Raw genomic sequence first — 19,708 nt, forward strand, 5'->3', positions numbered from 1 at the left:
TCTGTTTTAAAAATCTAAGTTTCCACTTGTCTACTAGATTATCTGAATCAAACCAGTGGCCTTAACTGTTGAAGAGTAATCCCAGGATCTGTGTTCATGGGAAGATTATTTGTTGGCAGAACCATGTCCCTTACTGGGCCTAAAATTACTCCCTGACCCCTAAGGGCTTTCCTATATTATCATCTCTTAACTATGTAGCTCACACTTTTGGTTTTGCCACTCTTGATATCTCTCCTGCATCTCCTCCACAAATAGCAGATTGAATTACTAATTCCTGTGTAATCAAGAAAGGACTGAAACTCATAGCCTGTGTGTTGTTCTTTCGAGCTACATAACGATTATGCACACTCCCAAGACATTCCTGAACCTGATTGTCACTCTCTCTCCATCCCCCAAAAAACACCCTTCACCAACCTCCATCTTTCTAACTGGGCTTTCCCTCTCAGTTCTTGATTCCCTGAATCTCTGTTCTATGTAGCTCTGCCAGTTGGCTAAAAGTCGAGCTTCCAGAAGACCAAAGACAAATGGTTTCAAGCCTATAGACAAATACTAACAGCAACATTCCAGTTTCTATTACACTTAGCATTGAGAGCTATTTTTTTAATCCAAGAAAAAAATGTGCAAAATGTTATCGTTATATCATAAAGAGGAGAAAATGATGGTTATGTTTACTCCTGGGCATTGCTATTCTGTGTGTGTATTGTCTTGTTTTGGTTTTAACAGGGGGAGAAAGGCTTCCCAGGACCCCCAGGGCCTCCTGGCCAGAAGGGATACCCAGGTCCCGAAGGTGTGCCTGGACCACAGGGACCCAAGGTATGTTAGCCTATGAGTTTGGAAAAACCCCAGTCCACTTAAGCTTCTTTATGATGATGGATGCCATGGTAAATTCCTGCTCCAGTCTTAGCTGGGCCCTCAGAACTCTGCTTATTTCAAGCTATCTATTTTACAAATGAAAGTGTATATATATCAATGTATTTACACTAAGATGTGTAAATTAGCTATATATCAGCAAGGAAGCTGCTGTATAGCACAAGCAGCTCAGCTCAGCACTCATGGTCTAGAGGAATGGGATGGGGGTGGGCGAGAGGTCCAAGGAGGGGCTGTGTGTATCCACATAGGTAATTCATGTGGCTCTACAGTAGAAACTAACACGATATTGTAAAGCAGTTCCATTGGTTTCAGCTACCAGCTTGTGTCCCACTCTTTGCCACCCCATGGACTGCAGCACACCAGGCCTCCCTGTCCTTCACTGTCTCCTGGAGTTTCCTCAAGTTCATGTCTATTGAGTCAGTGATGCCATCCAATCATCTTGTCCCCTGTCGTCCCCTTCTCCTCCCACCTTCAATCTTCCCCAGCATCAGGGTCTTTTCCCGTGAGTTGGTTCTTCACATCATGTGGCCAAAGTGTTGGAGCTTCAGCTTTAGTATCAGTCCTTCTAATGAATATTCAGGACTGATTTTCTTTAGGGTGGACTGGTTTGATCTCCTTGCAATCCAAGGGACTCTCAAGAGTCTTCTCCAGCACCACAATTTGAAGCAATTATACTCCAATTTAAAAAAAAGAAAAGACTATCAGTATCTTTCAGTCCTCAGCTCTACATCCTCCTACTTCCTGATTTAGGGGTCTCCACACCTGCATCGCAAATAGATGAGGAAACAGTGAAAACAGCGACAGACTTTATTTTGGGGGGCTCCAAAATCACTGCAGATGGGGATTGCAGCCATGAAATTAAAAGACGCTTACTCCTTGGAAGTAAAGTTATGACCAACCTAGATAATATATTAAAAAGCAGAGACATTACTTTGCCAACTAAGGTCCGTCTAGTCAAGGCTATGGTTTTTCCAGTGATCATGTATGGATGTGAGAGTTGGACTGTGAAGAAAGCTGAGCGCCAAAGAATTGATGCTTTTGAACTATGGCGTTGGAGAAGACTCTTGAGGGTCCTTTGGACTGCAAGGAGATCCAACCAGTCCGTCCTAAAGGAGATCAGTCCTGGGTGTTCTTTGGAAGGACTGATGCTAAAGCTGAAACTCCAGTACTCTGGCCACCTCATGCGAAGAGTTGACTCATTGGAAAAGATTCTGATGCTGGGAGGGATTGGGGACAGGAGGAGAAGGGGATGACAGAGGATGAGATGTTTGGATGGCATCACTGACTCGATGGACATGAGTTTGAGTAAACTCCAGAAGTTGGTGATGGACAGGGAGGCCTGGTGTGCTTCAATTCATGGGGTCACAAAGAATCAGACACGACTCAGCGACTGAACTGAACTGAACTGAACATCTGCATGGAAGAGATGATTCATTTGAAAAGACCCTGATTCTAGGAAAGACTGAAGGCAGAAGAAGGAGACGACAGAGGATAAGATGATTGGATGCTTATCACCAACTCAGTACACATGAGTTTGGGTAAACTCCAGGAGTTGGTGATGGACAGGGAGGCCTGACGTGCTGCAATCCGTGGGGTCGCAAAGTGTCGGACACGATTGAGCAACCGAACTGAACTGAACACCTGCATTGGCCGCTGGTGAGGTGTTTTCTGCCTCCATTCAAGCCCTGTTCTCTACCTGTATCCTGGTCACTGGGATTTCCACTAGAATCGCACTCTGATGGTGTGTCCTCTTTCTCAGCTATGTCAACTTGGTTATTGGTTTTTCTCTTTCCATCTTTATGCAAAACCCATACCAGCATATAACTTCCTCTGGATCTGTCCAGCACTATAATCCAAGGACCGCCATCCTTTCTCTGTCTTTCCTATCTCAGACAGACTTCTTTAAAAAAAAAAAAAAACAACCAACCACACAGGCTGTGGTTCATCTCCTATTCACTCCTTAGCCAGCAACAATTTGCCTTCTGCTCCCTCCCTGAAAACCCATGACCTCCACTTTGCACTCAACCCCCAAAAGGTCAGTAGAGAATACTCTGTGTCTTTGTCTGGCCCCCGACCCCTCTGCTACGTTTCCAGCTGTGAGGCTCCCTCTTTTCTCCTTGAAACACAGGCCTTTGTTTCTGGAACCCTCCTTTCTCTTCTCTCCCCTCCCCAATGCTTTCCTTCTTTCCCTGATTCCTGTTTCTCAGCTGGGTTCTTCAGTGTCGGGCCTCCTAAGGTTCTTACCAGAGCCCACCGCCCTTCACACTCGTCACACATTTTTATCCTAAAGTCTGTGATACAACAAAGGGCTTTGTTTAAATAAATGCCCTAGAGGATTTGCTAAATAACTGCATAACCACTAGATTTGCTGATGGCTCTTTTCTGCTGTGGAATTAAGCCTGGACTCAAGCCTGGACTCTCACGCACCCCCTGGGTCACTCCCCTGCCTGCTGGCTTCCCGGAAGCTATGAACTAACTAATAAGTTGTGGAGGCTGATTATAATTTTTAAATTATAATTTTAAATCTTTTTAAATTTCCTAAGTGATGTTACAGAATATTTAGGTAACATTTTATGTGAATTTGTTGCAGGAAGGGGCACCCCTTCCAAGGCTCTTGTCTAACACTCGGAAATAAACCGTGCGAGGAAACACACGAGCTGACAAAGCAAGAGGCACCGGGTGGAGAGCAGCCGAGCAAGGGAACCCAGGAGAACTGCTCCGCTGTGTGGCTTGCAGTCTCGGGTTTTATGGTGATGGGGTTAGTTTCCGGGTTGTCTCTGGCCAATCACTCTGACTCAGAGTCCTTCCTGGTGGCACAGGCATCTCTCAGTCAAGATGGATTCCAGCGCGGAGGATTCTGGGAGGCGGTAGGATACATGGTGTCTCCTTTTGGCCTTTCCAAACCTTCCGGTTGGTGGTAGCTTATAGTTCCCTGTTCCTTACCAGTCCCTCCTGTCCTAAGGTAACACACAAATGGTTACACGGTGCCTGACTAGGGTGGGCGGCTTCAGTCAGTGTGCTCCCCCTATTCTGAGTCAGGCTCTGGGGCACTGGGACATTTCTTCTTGACTGGATTTCTTTTACTCCTCAACTGATCTCATTGGTCATGATGATGGTGACATATTATCTTCATCATAGAGATGAGGAAACTGACCCTCAGAACATGAAGCGATTTGTCCTGGTTACACAGCTAATAGGTGGTAAAATCAGAGTTCAAATCCAGGATTATATGACGCCAGAATCAAATTCCTACAGTCAAAGAAATTAAGCCCATTGCTACAGCCGCAAGACTTCCTGCCTTCCAGGGATTCTACTTTCCTGTATTCACGTGTGCGTTCTGTTTCTCCGCTTCTCCTTTCTCTAATCCTAATGTGAAAAAAGTCCTTTCGATTCCGGATATTTAGTGTCTGGTTTCAGACATGCTTAGTGTCTGAACATTCCGCTACATTCCTTCAGGGCGTGCTCTCAGATTTCCCTCCATTTCCCTGGAGGGGAATTTGTCACTTCAGCCCTGGACTTCAGGTCAGCCGAATGCTAACCCACTCCTATTTGTTTTGTTTTCCGCACTCCATTCTGCTGGTTTCCTTAGCTTTTATCTAGAGAAGTCAGTAATGGATTAAAATTATAGTTGTAAACACATGGTGCTTTGTGTGGGTTACATGATGTGTAGGTATTCCATAACATTCATCCAGAAAACTGATAGAGTAAACCATAGCTTAGAGTGGCTGTATTGTGTTCTGTGCTGTGCTCAGTCATGTCTGACTCTTTCTGACCCAATGAAATGTAGCCCGCTAGGCTCCTCTGTCCACGGGACTTTCCTGGCAGGAATACTGGAGTGCGTTGCCGTTTCCTTACAGGCAATCTTCCCAACCCAGGGACTGAACCCACATCTCGCATCTCTTGCATTGGCAGGCAGGTTCTTTACCAGTGCACCACCTGGGAAGCCCGTAGCCTAAAGATATAGCCACAAATGATAATTTAACCAAAGGTAGGCAATCAGAGAATATTAAAACCTGATTAAAAAGGTGTTGCAGGTTTATAAAGGTCTTCATTCTGAATATTTTCTATATGAGACAGTTTATAATGGTGAACTGAAATCTGCAGGTCACGCTTCTGGCATCTGCAGATTACAGACAGCCCCCGGCAGAGGAGGGGGTAAGGTCACGCACCTAGGAATTCCGCTTCAGACAAGAAAGACTGACTTTGGCCTTGACGGTCCCGTCTCAGAAGTCTCTGTAACAACCCTGTCCTCATATAATCAGAAATACCAAAACACACTGAAACTCTCAGGAATGAAGAAAAACTTTTGGATGACAATGGAACTTTCACACCAAGTGGTTTTGTTAAAACAGTTTTGTTTGGGGCTATTCTCTAAGAAACAGGACCTCCATGTGTACTCACTGTGTGTTCAAAGCAAGTTATCTCTGGTTCAGGCAGTTCTCGGTTTGCTATTTATTTATTTGTGCCTGCCAGGCACATTTTGTTAATAAAGTAGTTCTCATGCGCAGAAATATTGCCTGCCATTCCCATCCGCCGTTGTAATTGTGTCATTCATCCTTATCAGCCCGCGGCAGCTGTCTGGCTAATGTGGGGCTTTTCCCGAAGCCCTTCTCAGACACTAATGTGAGCAAGAATCATCATCAAATCTTGTTGAAATGCAAATTCTGAATCAATAGGTCTGGGAGGTGGGGGAGACCCAGGATGGCGCATTTCTAACAAGCTCCCAGATGATGCTACTGTTGGGCCCCCCACCTTGAGCCGCAGGGGTATGAATGGATTTCTGTTTGTCCCTTCGGATACATAACTATAGCGCCAATGAAACAAGCAAGCAATTGAACCGTGTTAACAATGAAATAATCGCAAGAGCAAAACTGTGTGGCGTGTGAATAAAACCAGGACCTTTCATGTACGGGCTTATTAGTGCCAAGTAATTGTCACAGTGCTTACCTTGTTTTTTGCATTTGGATCTAGGGCTCTCCAGGATCTCCAGGACTGACTGGTGCCAAAGGCGTGAGGGTTAGTAGTCCAACCAGTCTATCCCGGCTGTTTGATGAAAAATCTTGTTTTAAAAAGTAAAAAGAACCCCGGCACTGTAAAAGTTATACAGATGTCACAAAGGAGTAGGTTGTGTGTGAGCCGCTTCTGTAGATGCCGTTCCAGGGCAGGTAAAAGCACTCTATAATGGTAGAAATCTACATAGTGGTTACTCACTTGGGGTTAGGTATTAATCGACTGGAAAGTTGCATGAGGGTAACGTATAGGGTGGTGGAGAGGTTCTGTGTCTGGTTGGGTGGGAATCACCAAAACCTGCATATGTACACAGGTAAATATTCCTCAATCTGTTTGTGGAAGATTGGAGCACTTTATGCAAATTATGCCTTAAAAAATCTATCCCCCTAAAAAGCCAAAAATGATCTTAATCATGTCTTTTTAAAAGTTACATAAATGTAAGATTTACAGAGTTTGTCCAGCTTTTTTGTGTGTTTCAAATCGCTTTTAGCTGTTCCCAATTATAGTTACAGAATGGGGTTATTGGAATGATAAATCATATTTTGTTTACAGGTTGAACATTTTTATTTTTTTCTTGCCATCTTTCTTCTTTTCTGTGTCTTTAGGGAATAACTGGATTACCAGGGTTTTCAGGTCCTCCTGGACTTCCAGTAAGTAGTGAGAAAATGTGTAAATGAAATAATAAGTAAGTTCATTTTAATAAAGATGTTAAAGCACTAACACAAGAAAATGAGGATGATGTTTTGGCTACATGATGAAAATGTCAGAATTATAGTGTATTAAGAGTGTGGATTTATAGGATATCAAGTCAAATTATATTTCCTGAAAGGTAAGCATAATAGAATGGAATAGATTGGGGTGGGATGGGATGGGATGAGACAGAATAGAATAGAATAGAATAAATCTATTAATAGCACAGGATGAAAATAATCAGATAGTTACCACCATGCACACTTCCCCCCTCTTCTTTTCCCCAATTTAATATAGCATGTTAATGGGCTCATTTTGAATAGAGAGACCTTTTGCTTTATCTTCACTTGATAATTTATGGTTTTAATTAGCCTGTGTTATTTCCTATGATTTTAATTTAAATTATCTAAAATAGTCAGTTTTCTACTTAACTATTTAAATAACCATTTGTACTTAAATAACTACCTAAATTAGCCTGTCTTTTCCCATTGTGTGCTCTGCACTGTTTCTACCTGGCCCAGAGCCTGATATATTTTCTTTTTGAGACTTTCTCTGTTTTTAGGGCATCCCAGGCCATCCAGGACCTTATGGACTTGCTGGTTTGCCAGGATGTAATGGTTCCAAGGTATGTATCTTCTCACGCAGGAGATGGTTAGTTAGTGTTTTGCTAAATAAATAAACCTGGGTGACATAGCAACGAGATGGCCTAGCCTTTCCTTGAAATGTTGTTTTGGCCGGAACCAATGGTATATGTCTTCAGGACAGAAAGGTGATGATTTTCTTTCTTCTCATGCTTTTTTCTTTATTCTTCCAGCTTTATTGAGATATAATTGACACATAGAACTACCTAAGCTTAAGGTGTACAGCATAATAACTTACATACATCATGAAATGATTATCATCATAAGTTTAGTGAGCTCACCATCTCTTATAGATACAAAATTAAAGCAGGAAAAAATTTTGTGTGTGCGGTAATTCTTAGGCTTTATTCTCTTAACTTTTAGAAATGAACAGTGTTAATTAGATTTCTCACATTTACATTGTATCCCTAGGACTGTTTATCTTATAGCTGGGAGTTTGGAGTACCATCTGATTGCCTGCACCCAATCCCCACTCCCTCCACCCATCTTGCTTTCAGATTATGTTTTAAGAAAGTTCTCTCATGTTCTCCCACAGAAAGATGACTAGGGCTCAAACAGATATTTGCATCTGAGGTTGTGATTGAATGTAAACCGGAAACTAAAGCTTAGAATGCAAAGTTGGAAGAGAAAAACTGAGCTTTCCAATGTGCACTCATCTCCTTTGTCTCCTGACTGCGGTCAGCTTTTCCCCAGGATGGTGGCTATGAAAGAACTAATCACAAAAATTTGAAGGAAGCAGCCATTAAAAAGGTCTTGGCACAATTAACATTTTGCCGTTTATGCACAATTTGAGAAACAGTAGATTCTAATCCTGTTTTCGATTAAGATAATGGTTTCCTCGTCTTTAGCCTCCTGATCCAGTAGCTGTGAGGAATTTGGGTTACTTTGTCTAAATTTACTGCTGCAGGGTTGGAAGCAAGGAACAGGGGAAATATCACAATAGGCTGTTCTAGAAAAACTAAGAAGAATGACAAGCGTCATGTGTCTTCCAGGGAGAGCCAGGGTTCCCAGGACTTCGGGGGACCCCAGGCTACCCAGGGATACCGGTAGGTTTATATTTCTAACTCTAAGACATGATGTACAAGTACAAGGAGTTTCCTTTGAAATGATCATATACAGAAATCTGTCATGACCTTGGGGAAGTTGAGGCCAGTCAACAGTAGACATTTGACTACTCTTTGCAACCCCGCCATGCTCCTCTGTCCATGGGATTTCACAGGCAAGAATACAGGAGTGGGTGCCCTCCTCCAGGGGATCTTCCCGGCCCAGGGATTGAACCCACGTCTCTTGCGTCTCCTCTATTGGCAGGCAGATCCTTTACCACTGAGCCACCTGGGGAGCCCAGTAGTTGAGAAAGGAATGAATAAATGCACTGGAGTTTGGACTTTGAGACTTTGTTTTGCTTTTGAGACATTGAAGTAGAGATCTGAGATAGACAGTGGGAGACACCTGGATGGGTGGTGGTGACTCAAGGATGGAAGAGAGGAGAGAAGGGCCTTGAAAGTGGGGCTTAGAGAGCTCTAGCATGTGAAGGGAGGTCAAGGACAATGAGCCTGTAAAGGAAGAAGGGCCCTGGGAATAGAAGAAAAGCAAGAGGGGTATATTCTGGAAGCCCAGGAAAGATATTGTTAAACAACAAAAATTCAGCTGAGTAAATCTGACCATCTAACTGGCTTTATTGGATGATTCACAAACCCAGCTGTCTCCTATCCAGCAAGGAAAGGGTTGCCTCCAGCCACAGATAGCAAAGGATTTTAAAGTCAGAGAGAGAATGGAAATATGACATTCTTAGCAAAGAATGTATTGTTTTATTAACAAAGAAGGCATTGTCTTAGACAAGGTAGCCTGTTAAGGGGAACAGAAGGGGCTATTGGGTGGAGTATCTTATTAGTGCTGACCTGGAAGTTCCAGTCAAAGGTCACATTCCTGGAGAAGGTTCAAACCATAGTCAAGGCAGGTATTAAGTCTTGGTTTACTGCACTGGACCTAGCAGGAGTGATTCCATTTTGGACTCATCTCTGTTTTAACAAATTCCAGTAAAGGCGAGTAATAGACAGCTTCTTAGTGCTGTTGAGAAGTTCGGTAAGACAAGAACGAATGTTTTGTCCTTGGTTTCTATAACATCAAAGTCATTGCAGACTATAGCAAGGGATATTGGATAGGGAGGCCTGGTGTGCTGTAGTCCATGGAGTTTGCGAAGAGTTGGACACAACTGGGCAAATGAACAACAACATTTCCATGACAGATGGAGGCAGGAGGCAGATATGGGCCTAAGGAATGAGTGGGGATGAACAAAGTGAGTAATTTATAGATGAAGGAAAGGATAGGTAACACAGGATGAGGCAGTGTATTCAGGGGGAGACTGGTTTCCCTGGTGGCTCAGATGGTAAAGAATCTGCCTGCACTGTGAGAGACCCAGGTTCAATCCCTGGGTCAGAAAGATCCCCCTGGAGAAGGGAATGACGACCCACTCCAGTATTCTTTCTTGGAGAATTCCACAGACAGAGGAGCCTAATGGCTACAGTCCATGGTGTCTCATGACTGAGCGACTGACATACACTTTGTTTGAATGAGAAAGACTTGAGCAAATGTAAAAGCCAATAGGAAGCCTGCAGCAGGAAGAGAAGGCAGAATAGCAGAGAGAAAGACAAAGCAGGGGTGTTCTGTATTTGGTTTGCCTCTAGTTATTAATATGATGCTCTTTTCCCTAGGGTGTCATTGGTTTGAAAGGAGAAAAGGTAAGTGATTTGTGGCATGTTATTGTTGAAAAATCTCTAATTGTACATATGAAAGGCACATCTCTTAAGATATGTCATTACAAATCAGATTTCATGATTAATTCAGAAATGACATTTATTCCTATTGAGCGTCTTCTACTTCTTGTCATAAATATGTCTTAAGGAATGCAAGCTTTGTATCATCCTTTAGGAAAATAAGGTCTGGGCAAGGAGAACTGATCTTATGCTCAAGGCTCCAGATTCTAGATCAGGAAGTGCCACTCATTTTGGTGTCTTGGGAAATGGTCTATTATTCTTGTGTCTTCCCTCTATAGCCAATGGTCAGTTTTAGAAAACATGAAAATGCTTTGAATTCTTCAAAACAGAATAACTAAAAAATCCTATAGCATTTCTGTAAGTGTATATCCTGGAAATACTTTTATCCTTCAAACAGTATGACCTTGAATAATCATTTAAAGATGTTTTGAAGATAAAATGATGTTTGATGAATTTCCTTTTCAAGGGTGCTCCTGCTGAAGGAGAAGGTGTAGGCCTCGATGGAAAAGGTGACCCTGGGTTGCCAGGAGCTCCTGGATTCCAGGTACACACTTCAGAGACGGTCTCTATCATTCTCCATCTCTCTCTGTCTGTCTCTTTCCACTTCTTTTTTTCTCTTCTTTCTCTCTCTCTCCTCCTCTCCTTATATCTTTCTCACCCTCTTAAAAGTATTTTTCACATTCATGTTTCTCCTATTTATATATTTCATTTTATTCTAAAACTTTCACCTCATTATAAGAAACTACATTAAGCTCATATAAAAAAGATGCTTTTGTACATATGTATTTTATTCTCTTCTCAAGTCTCAATCACCCAAGCTTTCTTCAATCTAAGGGGGAATTTTCAAGGAATGGTTATGTTCCTCTTAGTATTTGTCAAAATCCAGGATAGGTTTGTATCCCACATCGAATGCAATTTAAAACTGTAATATTAAATAACAGTCATATTGTAAAGTGTGCATGATAGTAAATTTTATTTAAATGCATCTTTCTCCTGCTGAATAGTTTGCTTTCTGATATGTATGCCTGTAGCCTGAGGGTGATCCAGAATAGATACAAAGAAACAGCTGTTCCCCCAAATATCCTTTACTTCCTGATTCAAAGAAGTCTTTTGATACTAACTTTCAGATTAATTAATCGTAAATATCTTAATTCAGAAATATATGTGGAAATTCTGAGTAGAGGTTGGTATTTGCCTGAGCAAGTCAAAGAGTTTGAGTTAAGGTTGTTGAACATCCATTTAGTGAGCAGTGCCAGCTGGTGATGGATGGGCAATTGGAGGCCGGCAGAGAATTTTATTTATTTACTTATTTTCGACTGTGCTAGGTCTTTGTTGCTGCTCTCGAGCTTTCTCTAGCTGCGGTGTGCAGGCTTCTCATCAGAGTGACTTCTCTTAATGTGGCGCACAGGCTCAAGGCGTGCGAGCTTCAGCAGTTACGGCACACAGGCTTAGTAGTTGCAGCTCAAGGGCTTATTTGCCCTGTGGCGTGTGGGATCTTCTCAGATCAGGGATCAAACTGGTGTCTCCTGCACTGCAAGACGGATTCTTAACCACTGGACCACCAGGGAAGCCCAGTCATAGGCTTTTGAGAAAAGGCACAAAAGTCGATGGCTCTTGGTTTGTTTCTTGTTTGCTTGTTTGTTTGCTTAGGAAGCATTAAGGGGTCAGATGCTGAGGGCGGGGAATCTAGTAGAGACACGATGTATCCCTTAAATGTGTGTCGAGCATTGGCAACGTATTACAATGTGCTACTGCTGAAGGTACAAGAGTGGGACCTTCAGTTCTACAGGAAATCCCTCTTACCATCCACCTGCCAGTTAGGTACCAGGAGCTATTGAGGCTCTGGGATACCATAGTGCACAAATCCCCAAAAACAGTTTAACCAAAATTCTTGCCCTCATGGCACATGCCTTCTAGAAGGAGAAAATATTTCAAAATGTAAATTACTTCCTGTGTGTTGTGTTCAGTTCAGTTCAGGCGGTCAGTCGTGTCTGACTCCTTGTGACCCCATGAACCGCAGCACACCAGGCCTCCCTGTCCATCACCAACTTCCAGAGTCCACTTCCAGAGTCAACTTCATTGAGTCGATGATGCCATCCAACCATCTCATCCTCTGGCATCCCCTTCTCCTCCTGCCCTTAATCTTTCCCAGCGTCAGGGTCTTTTCAAATGAGTCAGCTGTTCGCATCAGGTGGCCAAATATTGGAGTTTCAGCTTCAACATCAATCCCACCAGTGGACACCCAGGACTGATCTCCTCTAGGATGGACTGGTTGGATCTCCTTGCTGTCCAAGGGACTCTCAAGAGTCTTCTCCAACACCACAGTTCAAAAGCATCAATTCTTCGGTGCTCAGCTTTCTTCACAGTCCAACTCTCACATCCATGTGTGTTGTGTTAGAAAGTAATAAATGCTGAGGAGAAAAATTAATGTTGGGTTGAGGATAGAAAGTGTCTAGGTTAGAAGGAGTGCTGTGACTTTAGATTGGATATGCAGGAAGGCCCATGGAAAGGATAATGTTTGAGTAAAGACAAGAAAAGGGAGCAGAAGTGAGTCATAGAGATAGACATCTGGGGAAAGAGGATTCTAGGCAGAGGGAAAGCAGGTGGAAGGATCCAGAAGTAGGAGCATGCTTGGCGAGAGACAGAGAGGCAGGGAGAGGAAAATTTTCTTAAAAAGTCTTCTGAAGTAAAGCAAATGCTTTGGTCATTTTTCTGGAAATAGAACCACCAGGATGGTACCCCCAGGTAGTACCACCAAGATAGTCCTGGTAGTTATACACGGCACATGGCCTTTACTGAAATTAACTGCAGACGTAAATGGAAAATATCATGCTCTGATTTTACTAAAATAATTTAAGGCATTTAACTAATAGACATTGTTCTTCAGTAAGAAGTGAATTTAAACTTACTCTAATTCTTCTCTTCATTTAAAGGGCTTGCCAGGCCTTCCAGGTTTTCCTGGACCTGCGGGTCCACGTGGCCCTCCAGGATTCCTTGTGAGTATGAGGCCACCATTGCAATAGACGTTGTAACTAATAAAAGAATCGTAGCTTAAAGATTTTAAACAGAATTGTAGGCTTGGTGAACTACCTGCTGTAATTTTCACTGATGGATTTTTCTAGGGCTTTCCAGGAACCATGGGACCTCCAGGACCTAAGGTAGATTGCAATCTATATGTTGTACCAGCCAGAACAACCTAACTGATCTAAAAGCCAACTCAGTCTGATTGCACATGTGGGTCTCTGCTGGGGCTTCTCTTTGGGACTCACGAGAATCCCCAGCAGGGACATGAACAGTTCTCCATCTCATTCTTCTCCTTTCCCTGCACTTCAGTAACTTGATCTCTGATACAAAGAATCTTAATTCAATTTTAAGGAGCTCCTTGTTGGGAAAAGAGCAAGGATTCCTAGTTCATAAGTTTCCATTTCTCATAATCCTGCCGATCTCCCAGTACTTTATCTTATACATTTTGTACTGGGCTGCTTCCCAAAACCAACCTGTCTTCATACTAGAAAATAAAAATTGACTGTTCATGTGCTCATTAAACAGGGTCCTGCATGTCTTTCTGTTACAAAAGCCAACTGTTAGGATTGGGGAGAAGAAAAAAAAAAAAACTTTTTCTTCTATCTTCTTAGGTTCAGTGACTGGGTTAACAGGAGAAAAAAAGGTTGATTTCATATGCATATGGAGACCTCACAGAAATGAAATGAAAACCCCAAAGAAGCAATCAGACCCAGAGGCTTGTATACCATTTTAACAAAGGGTGATACATTTGTGGTGAAGTATCAAGACATAGGAAGTGGGTTGTGAGCTTCTAGGGGCAACAAATTGTGGGCAGGTAAATATATGGGGGAAACTAGTGGAAGATAAGGGTTATTTCAGTGAAGTCTGTTTATGCAGGTTTAAGCTGGTGTTGTCTCCCGTGATGAGCTGTCTTCTCTTCTGTGTACAGGAGCGGGGAGGGTGACATTCACACGGGGAAATCTGTGCCCAGCCTTGAGGCCCAGGGAGAGAGGAGAGAACTCTTTCTGCATTCCCTGTTTCTCAAATGCCTTCAGCTCAAAAGAGCTCTTCTGCCAAAGTGGTGTATTTTGGGGCTGGATAGTCAGATCTCCTTCATTAGTTTAAGTAAGAAAATGTTGAGAGAGAGCTGAGCCTCACCAGGAAATTAGTACTAAACACAGTATCTCTTACGATCAGGTAAGCCTTTGTGTATAGGATACTTTCCAAGGTGTTTTCACATTTATTGTTTCATTGATGTGCATGTATATACACACACAGAGACACACACATACGCTGTCTGTGAGGTGAACAGGTTCAGGTTAAGTGAATCATCAAACAGTAATTGGCAGAACTAACATTTAAAATCTTTTGATTCGTCATCCCGAGCTTTTCTCTACTGCTTGTGGCCTAATGGGATGAAAATCTACACACTCAGAAGCAAAGAAACCGACATTGGTTGAAATGCTAGATGTACTGGAGATGATTCACATTAGACTTAGCTCATGTTCTAATTTACTAGTGAAGTCAGGTTAGCTTGAATTCTATTTTTAGTTCTCTATTAAGTTTTGAATTTCAGAATCCTGAAGTTCAGCTACATATCCCTCTTATTTGTAAGACTAGAAAACAGGGCATTAGGAAGTTACGTATCCAGCCAGCAGATTCAAAACTAGCTGGTGGCTAGCTAAAAAAAAAAAAGGTCCTCTGAGCTAAAGAAAAAAAAAAAAAAAAAAAGGTTCTCTGAGCCGGCTTCCTCCACCCCACACCCTTTCATGCCATCACTTGCGTTTTTTAACTAACTCCCTTCAACTTTCTGCACTATAAGATCTCTCCTTTTAAAAGAAACATGTTGCCACTCTACTCCAAGCAATAAAGTAACTTTTACAATTCTAACATTAGGATTAAAATGTAAGTGTATGGTTACAAACACTGGAACTTTAATGGGCTTAGACTGTATATTTGTATTCATTAAAAAAATAATTTGGTTTTATCTTTTCTTACAGGGTCACATGGGTGATAACGTGCTAGGACAGAAAGGAGAGCGGGTAATTTATATACTATGGTTTATTTGTGGGCAAAATATTTTAGGTTCCTTAGTAAACATCACATTTTATAATGCCATTTGCGGCAACATGGATGGACTTAGAGATTGTCATACTGAGTGAAGTAAGTCAGGCAAAGAAGGAGAAATATCTGATGATACCCTTATATGTGGAATTGAAAAAGAAATGATACAAGTGAACTTGTATACAAAACAGAAACAGACTCACAGTCTTAGAGAAAAGCTTATGATTGCCAGGGAGAAGGATGGGGGAGAGGGATAGTTAGGGGCTTTGGGATGGACATATATACACTGCTGTATTTAAAATGGATTATCAACAAGGACCTACTGTATAGCACAAAGAATTCTGCTCAATGTTATGTGGCAGCCTGGATGGGAGGGGAGTTTGGGAAAAAAATGGATACATGTATATATATGGTAGAGTTCCTTTGCTGTCCACTTGAAACTATCACAATATTGTTAATCAGCTATACTCCAATAAGGTAAAAACAAAACAAAAAAGTCTTAATAACCCAGATAACCGCAATGGAGTGATCACTCACCTAGAGCCAGACATCCTGAGGTGTGAAGTCAAGTGGGCCTTAGGAAGCATCACTAGAGAGGTGATGGAATTCCAGCTGAGCTATTTCAAATCCTAAAAGATGATGCTCTTAAAGTGCTGTACTAAGTATGCCAGCAAATTTGGAAACTCAGTTTTCATTCCAATCCCAAAGAAGGGCAGTGCCAAAGAATGTTCAAACTACTGCACAATTGCACTCATTTTGCATGCTAGCAAAGTAATACTCAAAATCCTTTAAGCTAGGCATCAACAGTATGTGAACTGAGGACTTTCAGATGTACAAGATGGATTTAGAAAAGGCAGATGAGCCAGAGATCAAATTGCCAACATCAACTAGATCATAGAATAAGCAATAGAATTCCAGAAAAACATCTACTTCTGCTTCACTGACTACAATAAAGCCTTTGACTGTGTTCCATCGCAACAAACTGTGGAAAATTCTTAAAGAGATGGGAATACCAGATCACCTTGCCTGCCTCCTTAGAAATCTGTATGTTGGTCAAGAAGCAACAGTTAGAACCAGACATGGAACAACAGACTGGTTCCAAATCAGGAAAGGAGTACTTCAAGGCTGTATATTGTCACCTTGCTTATTTAACTTATATGTAGAGTATCATCATGAGAAATGGATGAAGCACAAGCTGAAATCAAGATCGCCAGGAAAAATATCAGTAACTTGAGATACACAGATGGCACCACCCTTATGGCAGAAAGCAAAGAGGAACTAAAGAGCCTCTTGATGAAAGAGAAAGAGGAGAGTGAAGAAGTTGGCTTAAAACTCAACATTCAGAAAACAAAGATCACGGCATCCAGTCCCATCATTTCATGGCAAATAGATGAGGAAACAATGGAAACAGTGACAGACTTTATTTTAGGGGGCTAAAATGAAATTAAAAGACATTTGCTCCTTGGAAGAAAAGTTATGACCAACCTAGACAGCATATTAAAAAGCAGAGACATTACTTTGCTGACAAATGTCCATCTAGTCGAAGCTTTGGTTTTTCCAGTAGTCATGTATGGATGTGAGAGTTGGACTATAAAGAAAGCTGAGCACCAAAGAATTGATGCTTTTGAACTATGGTATTGATGAAGACTCCTGAGAGTCCCTTGGACTGCAAGGAGATCAAACCAGTCCATCGTAAAGGAAATCAGTCCTGAATATTCATTGGAAGGACTAATGGTGAAGCTGAAACTCCAACTTTGGCCACCTGATGAGAAGAACTGACTCACCAGAAAAGACCCTGAAAGATTGAAGGTGGGAGGAAAGGGGAATGACAGACGATGAGGTGGTTGGATGGCCTCACCGACTCGATGGACATGAGTATGAGCAAGCTCCAGGAGTTGGTGGTGGACAGGTAAGGCTGGCGTGCTGCCGTCCATGGGGTCACCAAGAGTCAGACATGACTGAGTGACTGAACTGAGAGTGTACCATGAGAAATTCCAGGCTGGATGAAGCACAAGCTGGAATCAAGATTGCTGGGTGGAATATCAATAACTTCAGATATTCAGATGACACCACCCTTATGGCAGAAAGCAAAGAGGAACTAAAGAGCCTCTTAAGGAAGGTGAAAGAGAAGAGTGAAAAAGCTGGCTTAAAACTCAACATTCAAAAAACGAAGATTGAGGCATCCTGCTGCTGCTGCTGCTGCTGCTGCTGCTAAGTCGCTTCAGTCATATCCGACTCTGTGCGACCCCAGAGACGGCAGCCCACCAGGCTCCCCGTCCCTGGATTCTCCAGGCAAGAACACTGGAGTGGGTTGCCATTTCCTTCTCCAATGAATGAAAATGGAAAGTGAAAGTGAAGTCACTCAGTCGTGCCTGACTCTTAGTGACCCCATGGACTGCAGCCTACCAGGCTCCTCCATCCATGGGATTTTCCAGGCAAGAGTACTGGAGTGGGGTGCCATTGCCTTCTCCAATCAAGGCATCCAGTCCCATGCAAACAGATGGGGAAACAATGAAAAGTGTGACAGACTTTCTTTTCTTGAGCTCAAAAATCACTGTGGATGGTGACTGCATCCATGAAATTAAAAGATACTTGCTCCTCAGAAAAAGCTATGACAAATCTAAACAGCATATTAAAAAGCAGAGACATTATCTTGCCAACAAAGCTCCATATAGGCAAAGCTATGGTTTTTCCAGTAGTCATGTACACATGTGAAAGCTGGACCATAAAGGCTGAGCACCAAAGAACTGATGCTTTCGAACTGTGGTGTTAGAGAGGACTCGAGAGTCCCTTGGACTGCAAGGAGATCGAACCAGTCCATCCTAAAGGAAATCAGCTCTGAATATTCATTGGAAGGACTGTTACTGAAACTGAAGCTCCAGGACTTTGGCTGCCTGATGCGAAGAGCCAGATGCTGGGAAAGATTGAAGGTAGGAGGAGAAGGGTACGACAGAGGACTAGATAGTTGGATAGCATCTAACCATCTAACTCAATAGACATCAGTTTAAGCAAACTCCAGGAGATGCTGAAGGACTGGGAAGGCTGGAGTGCTGCAGTCTATGGAGTCACAGAGGCAGACACCACTGAGCAACTGGCCACCAACAACACAAGACTTACTAATGCACATTTTATTTACTAAGTCACATTGAAACCAAAGTATTTGCTGTGTCTCAAGCTTTGTTTGCTTTATTTTTTAGGTAAGAACTAAAGAGGAAATGTAGATCTCTTAAGCTTACTTTTTTTTTTTTTTTAATTCCTGAGTGTATTTGTCTTTAGGGTGTGAAAGGATTGACAGGACCACCTGGACCACCAGGAACAGTTATTGTGACTCTAACCGGCCCTGATAACAGAACGGTAACTCTTCTGTTTTATTATTAGGCTCCTGCCTTCCCCTCTCTTCCATGAGGCCCTGTGATCCCTTACCTCTTTTATAAGCTCTGTCACCTAAGTCCACTTCCGAGGTGGCCCAGTGGTAAAAATAATCTACCTGCCAACTCAGCAGAGTAAAGTTGGTTCAATCCCTGGGTTGGGAAGATCCCCTGGAAAAGGAAATGGCAACCCATTCCAGTATTCTTGCCTGGGAAATCCCATGGACAGAAGACAGTAACAGCACCTAACTCCAATCCAGCCAGCCTGGGTCTCTGGATTTTATTCTTTTCCTGTCTTTTATTCAAGAACTGGAAAGCATAAGGTGCAGAAGACCCAAGGCAAGCCACTTTCAAGACTGTTGAAGGAGGAGCCTCAATCTAATTTTGCTTACCCTTTATCCTCATCCCTCTCACTGTTCCTAACACAGGCTGGGTTTTCAGTGTGTATTTTTGAATAGGTGGTAACAAAATGGGTGTATGTCTCTGATCCAACTGGATGGTTGTTTTGCTATCTAGTCACTCAGTCATGTCTGACTCGTGACCCCATGGACTGTGGCCCGCCAGGCTCCTCTGTCCATGGAATTCTCCAGGCAAGAGTACTGGAGTGGGTTGCCATTTCCTTCTCCAGGGGATCTTCCCAACTCAGGGATTGAACCTGTGTTTCCTGCTTGGCAGGTGGATTCTTTACCGCTGAGCCACCAGGGAAGGATGGTAATCGCCTAAAAATAAGGGTGGAGTGTTATCATAATCAAATGAAACGTTTTTACCCTGCCATTATAACCCCAAGACACTGTGGCCCCCATTCCTCTCCAAGGACACCATGACTCTTATTTGGAAATTATCAGGTGCTTTTTGCTCTCACATTGGGGTAACTGGAAGCACCAGGGGACAAAATTGAATCAGATGCTCAGAAGTGCATCACAGCATAATACCCCAATCCTAGACACTAGGTTGATCCTGAAATGTCTGGGACAGGTAATAGGGAGTGAGGGGGAAGCTAGTAATTTTCCTGTGGATTAACTAAGAAATTGGAGAAGGAAATGGCAACCCACTCCAGCATTCTTGCCTGGAGAACACCATGAACAGAGGAGCCTGGAGGGCTGCAGTCCATGGGGTCAAAAAGAGTCGAACAAGACTGAGGAACTAAACAACAAACTAAGAAGTAGGCATAAATTGTCTCTCTTTTTAAAATTATGATAAACTGTTTTGATAATACCTTGATTGCAATATGATTTACATGCTGTAATTTTCACCATTTTAAAAAAGAAATTCATGGATGTTCATTATA

At 42.5% G+C, this 19,708-nt stretch overlaps 1 protein-coding gene across 2 annotated transcripts in view; it reads left to right on the top strand.

Moving 5' to 3' along the window:
- The window catches only part of COL4A3 (collagen type IV alpha 3 chain), a 159,176-nt gene that overhangs the window by 82,552 nt on the left and 56,916 nt on the right, over positions 1-19,708 (top strand). For both annotated transcript variants that reach the window (XM_027965247.2, XM_042244327.2), the window contains exons 3-13: positions 724-813; positions 5,842-5,886; positions 6,486-6,530; positions 7,133-7,195; positions 8,204-8,257; positions 9,923-9,949; positions 10,452-10,529; positions 12,919-12,981; positions 13,108-13,143; positions 14,989-15,030; positions 18,329-18,406. In XM_027965247.2, the coding sequence (XP_027821048.2) occupies positions 724-813; positions 5,842-5,886; positions 6,486-6,530; positions 7,133-7,195; positions 8,204-8,257; positions 9,923-9,949; positions 10,452-10,529; positions 12,919-12,981; positions 13,108-13,143; positions 14,989-15,030; positions 18,329-18,406 (621 nt within the window). The remainder of the gene's footprint in view (positions 1-723; positions 814-5,841; positions 5,887-6,485; positions 6,531-7,132; positions 7,196-8,203; positions 8,258-9,922; positions 9,950-10,451; positions 10,530-12,918; positions 12,982-13,107; positions 13,144-14,988; positions 15,031-18,328; positions 18,407-19,708) is intronic.

The sequence above is a fragment of the Ovis aries genome, chromosome 2, assembly GCF_016772045.2.
Source record: "Ovis aries strain OAR_USU_Benz2616 breed Rambouillet chromosome 2, ARS-UI_Ramb_v3.0, whole genome shotgun sequence".
Taxonomy (NCBI): domain Eukaryota; kingdom Metazoa; phylum Chordata; class Mammalia; order Artiodactyla; family Bovidae; genus Ovis; species Ovis aries.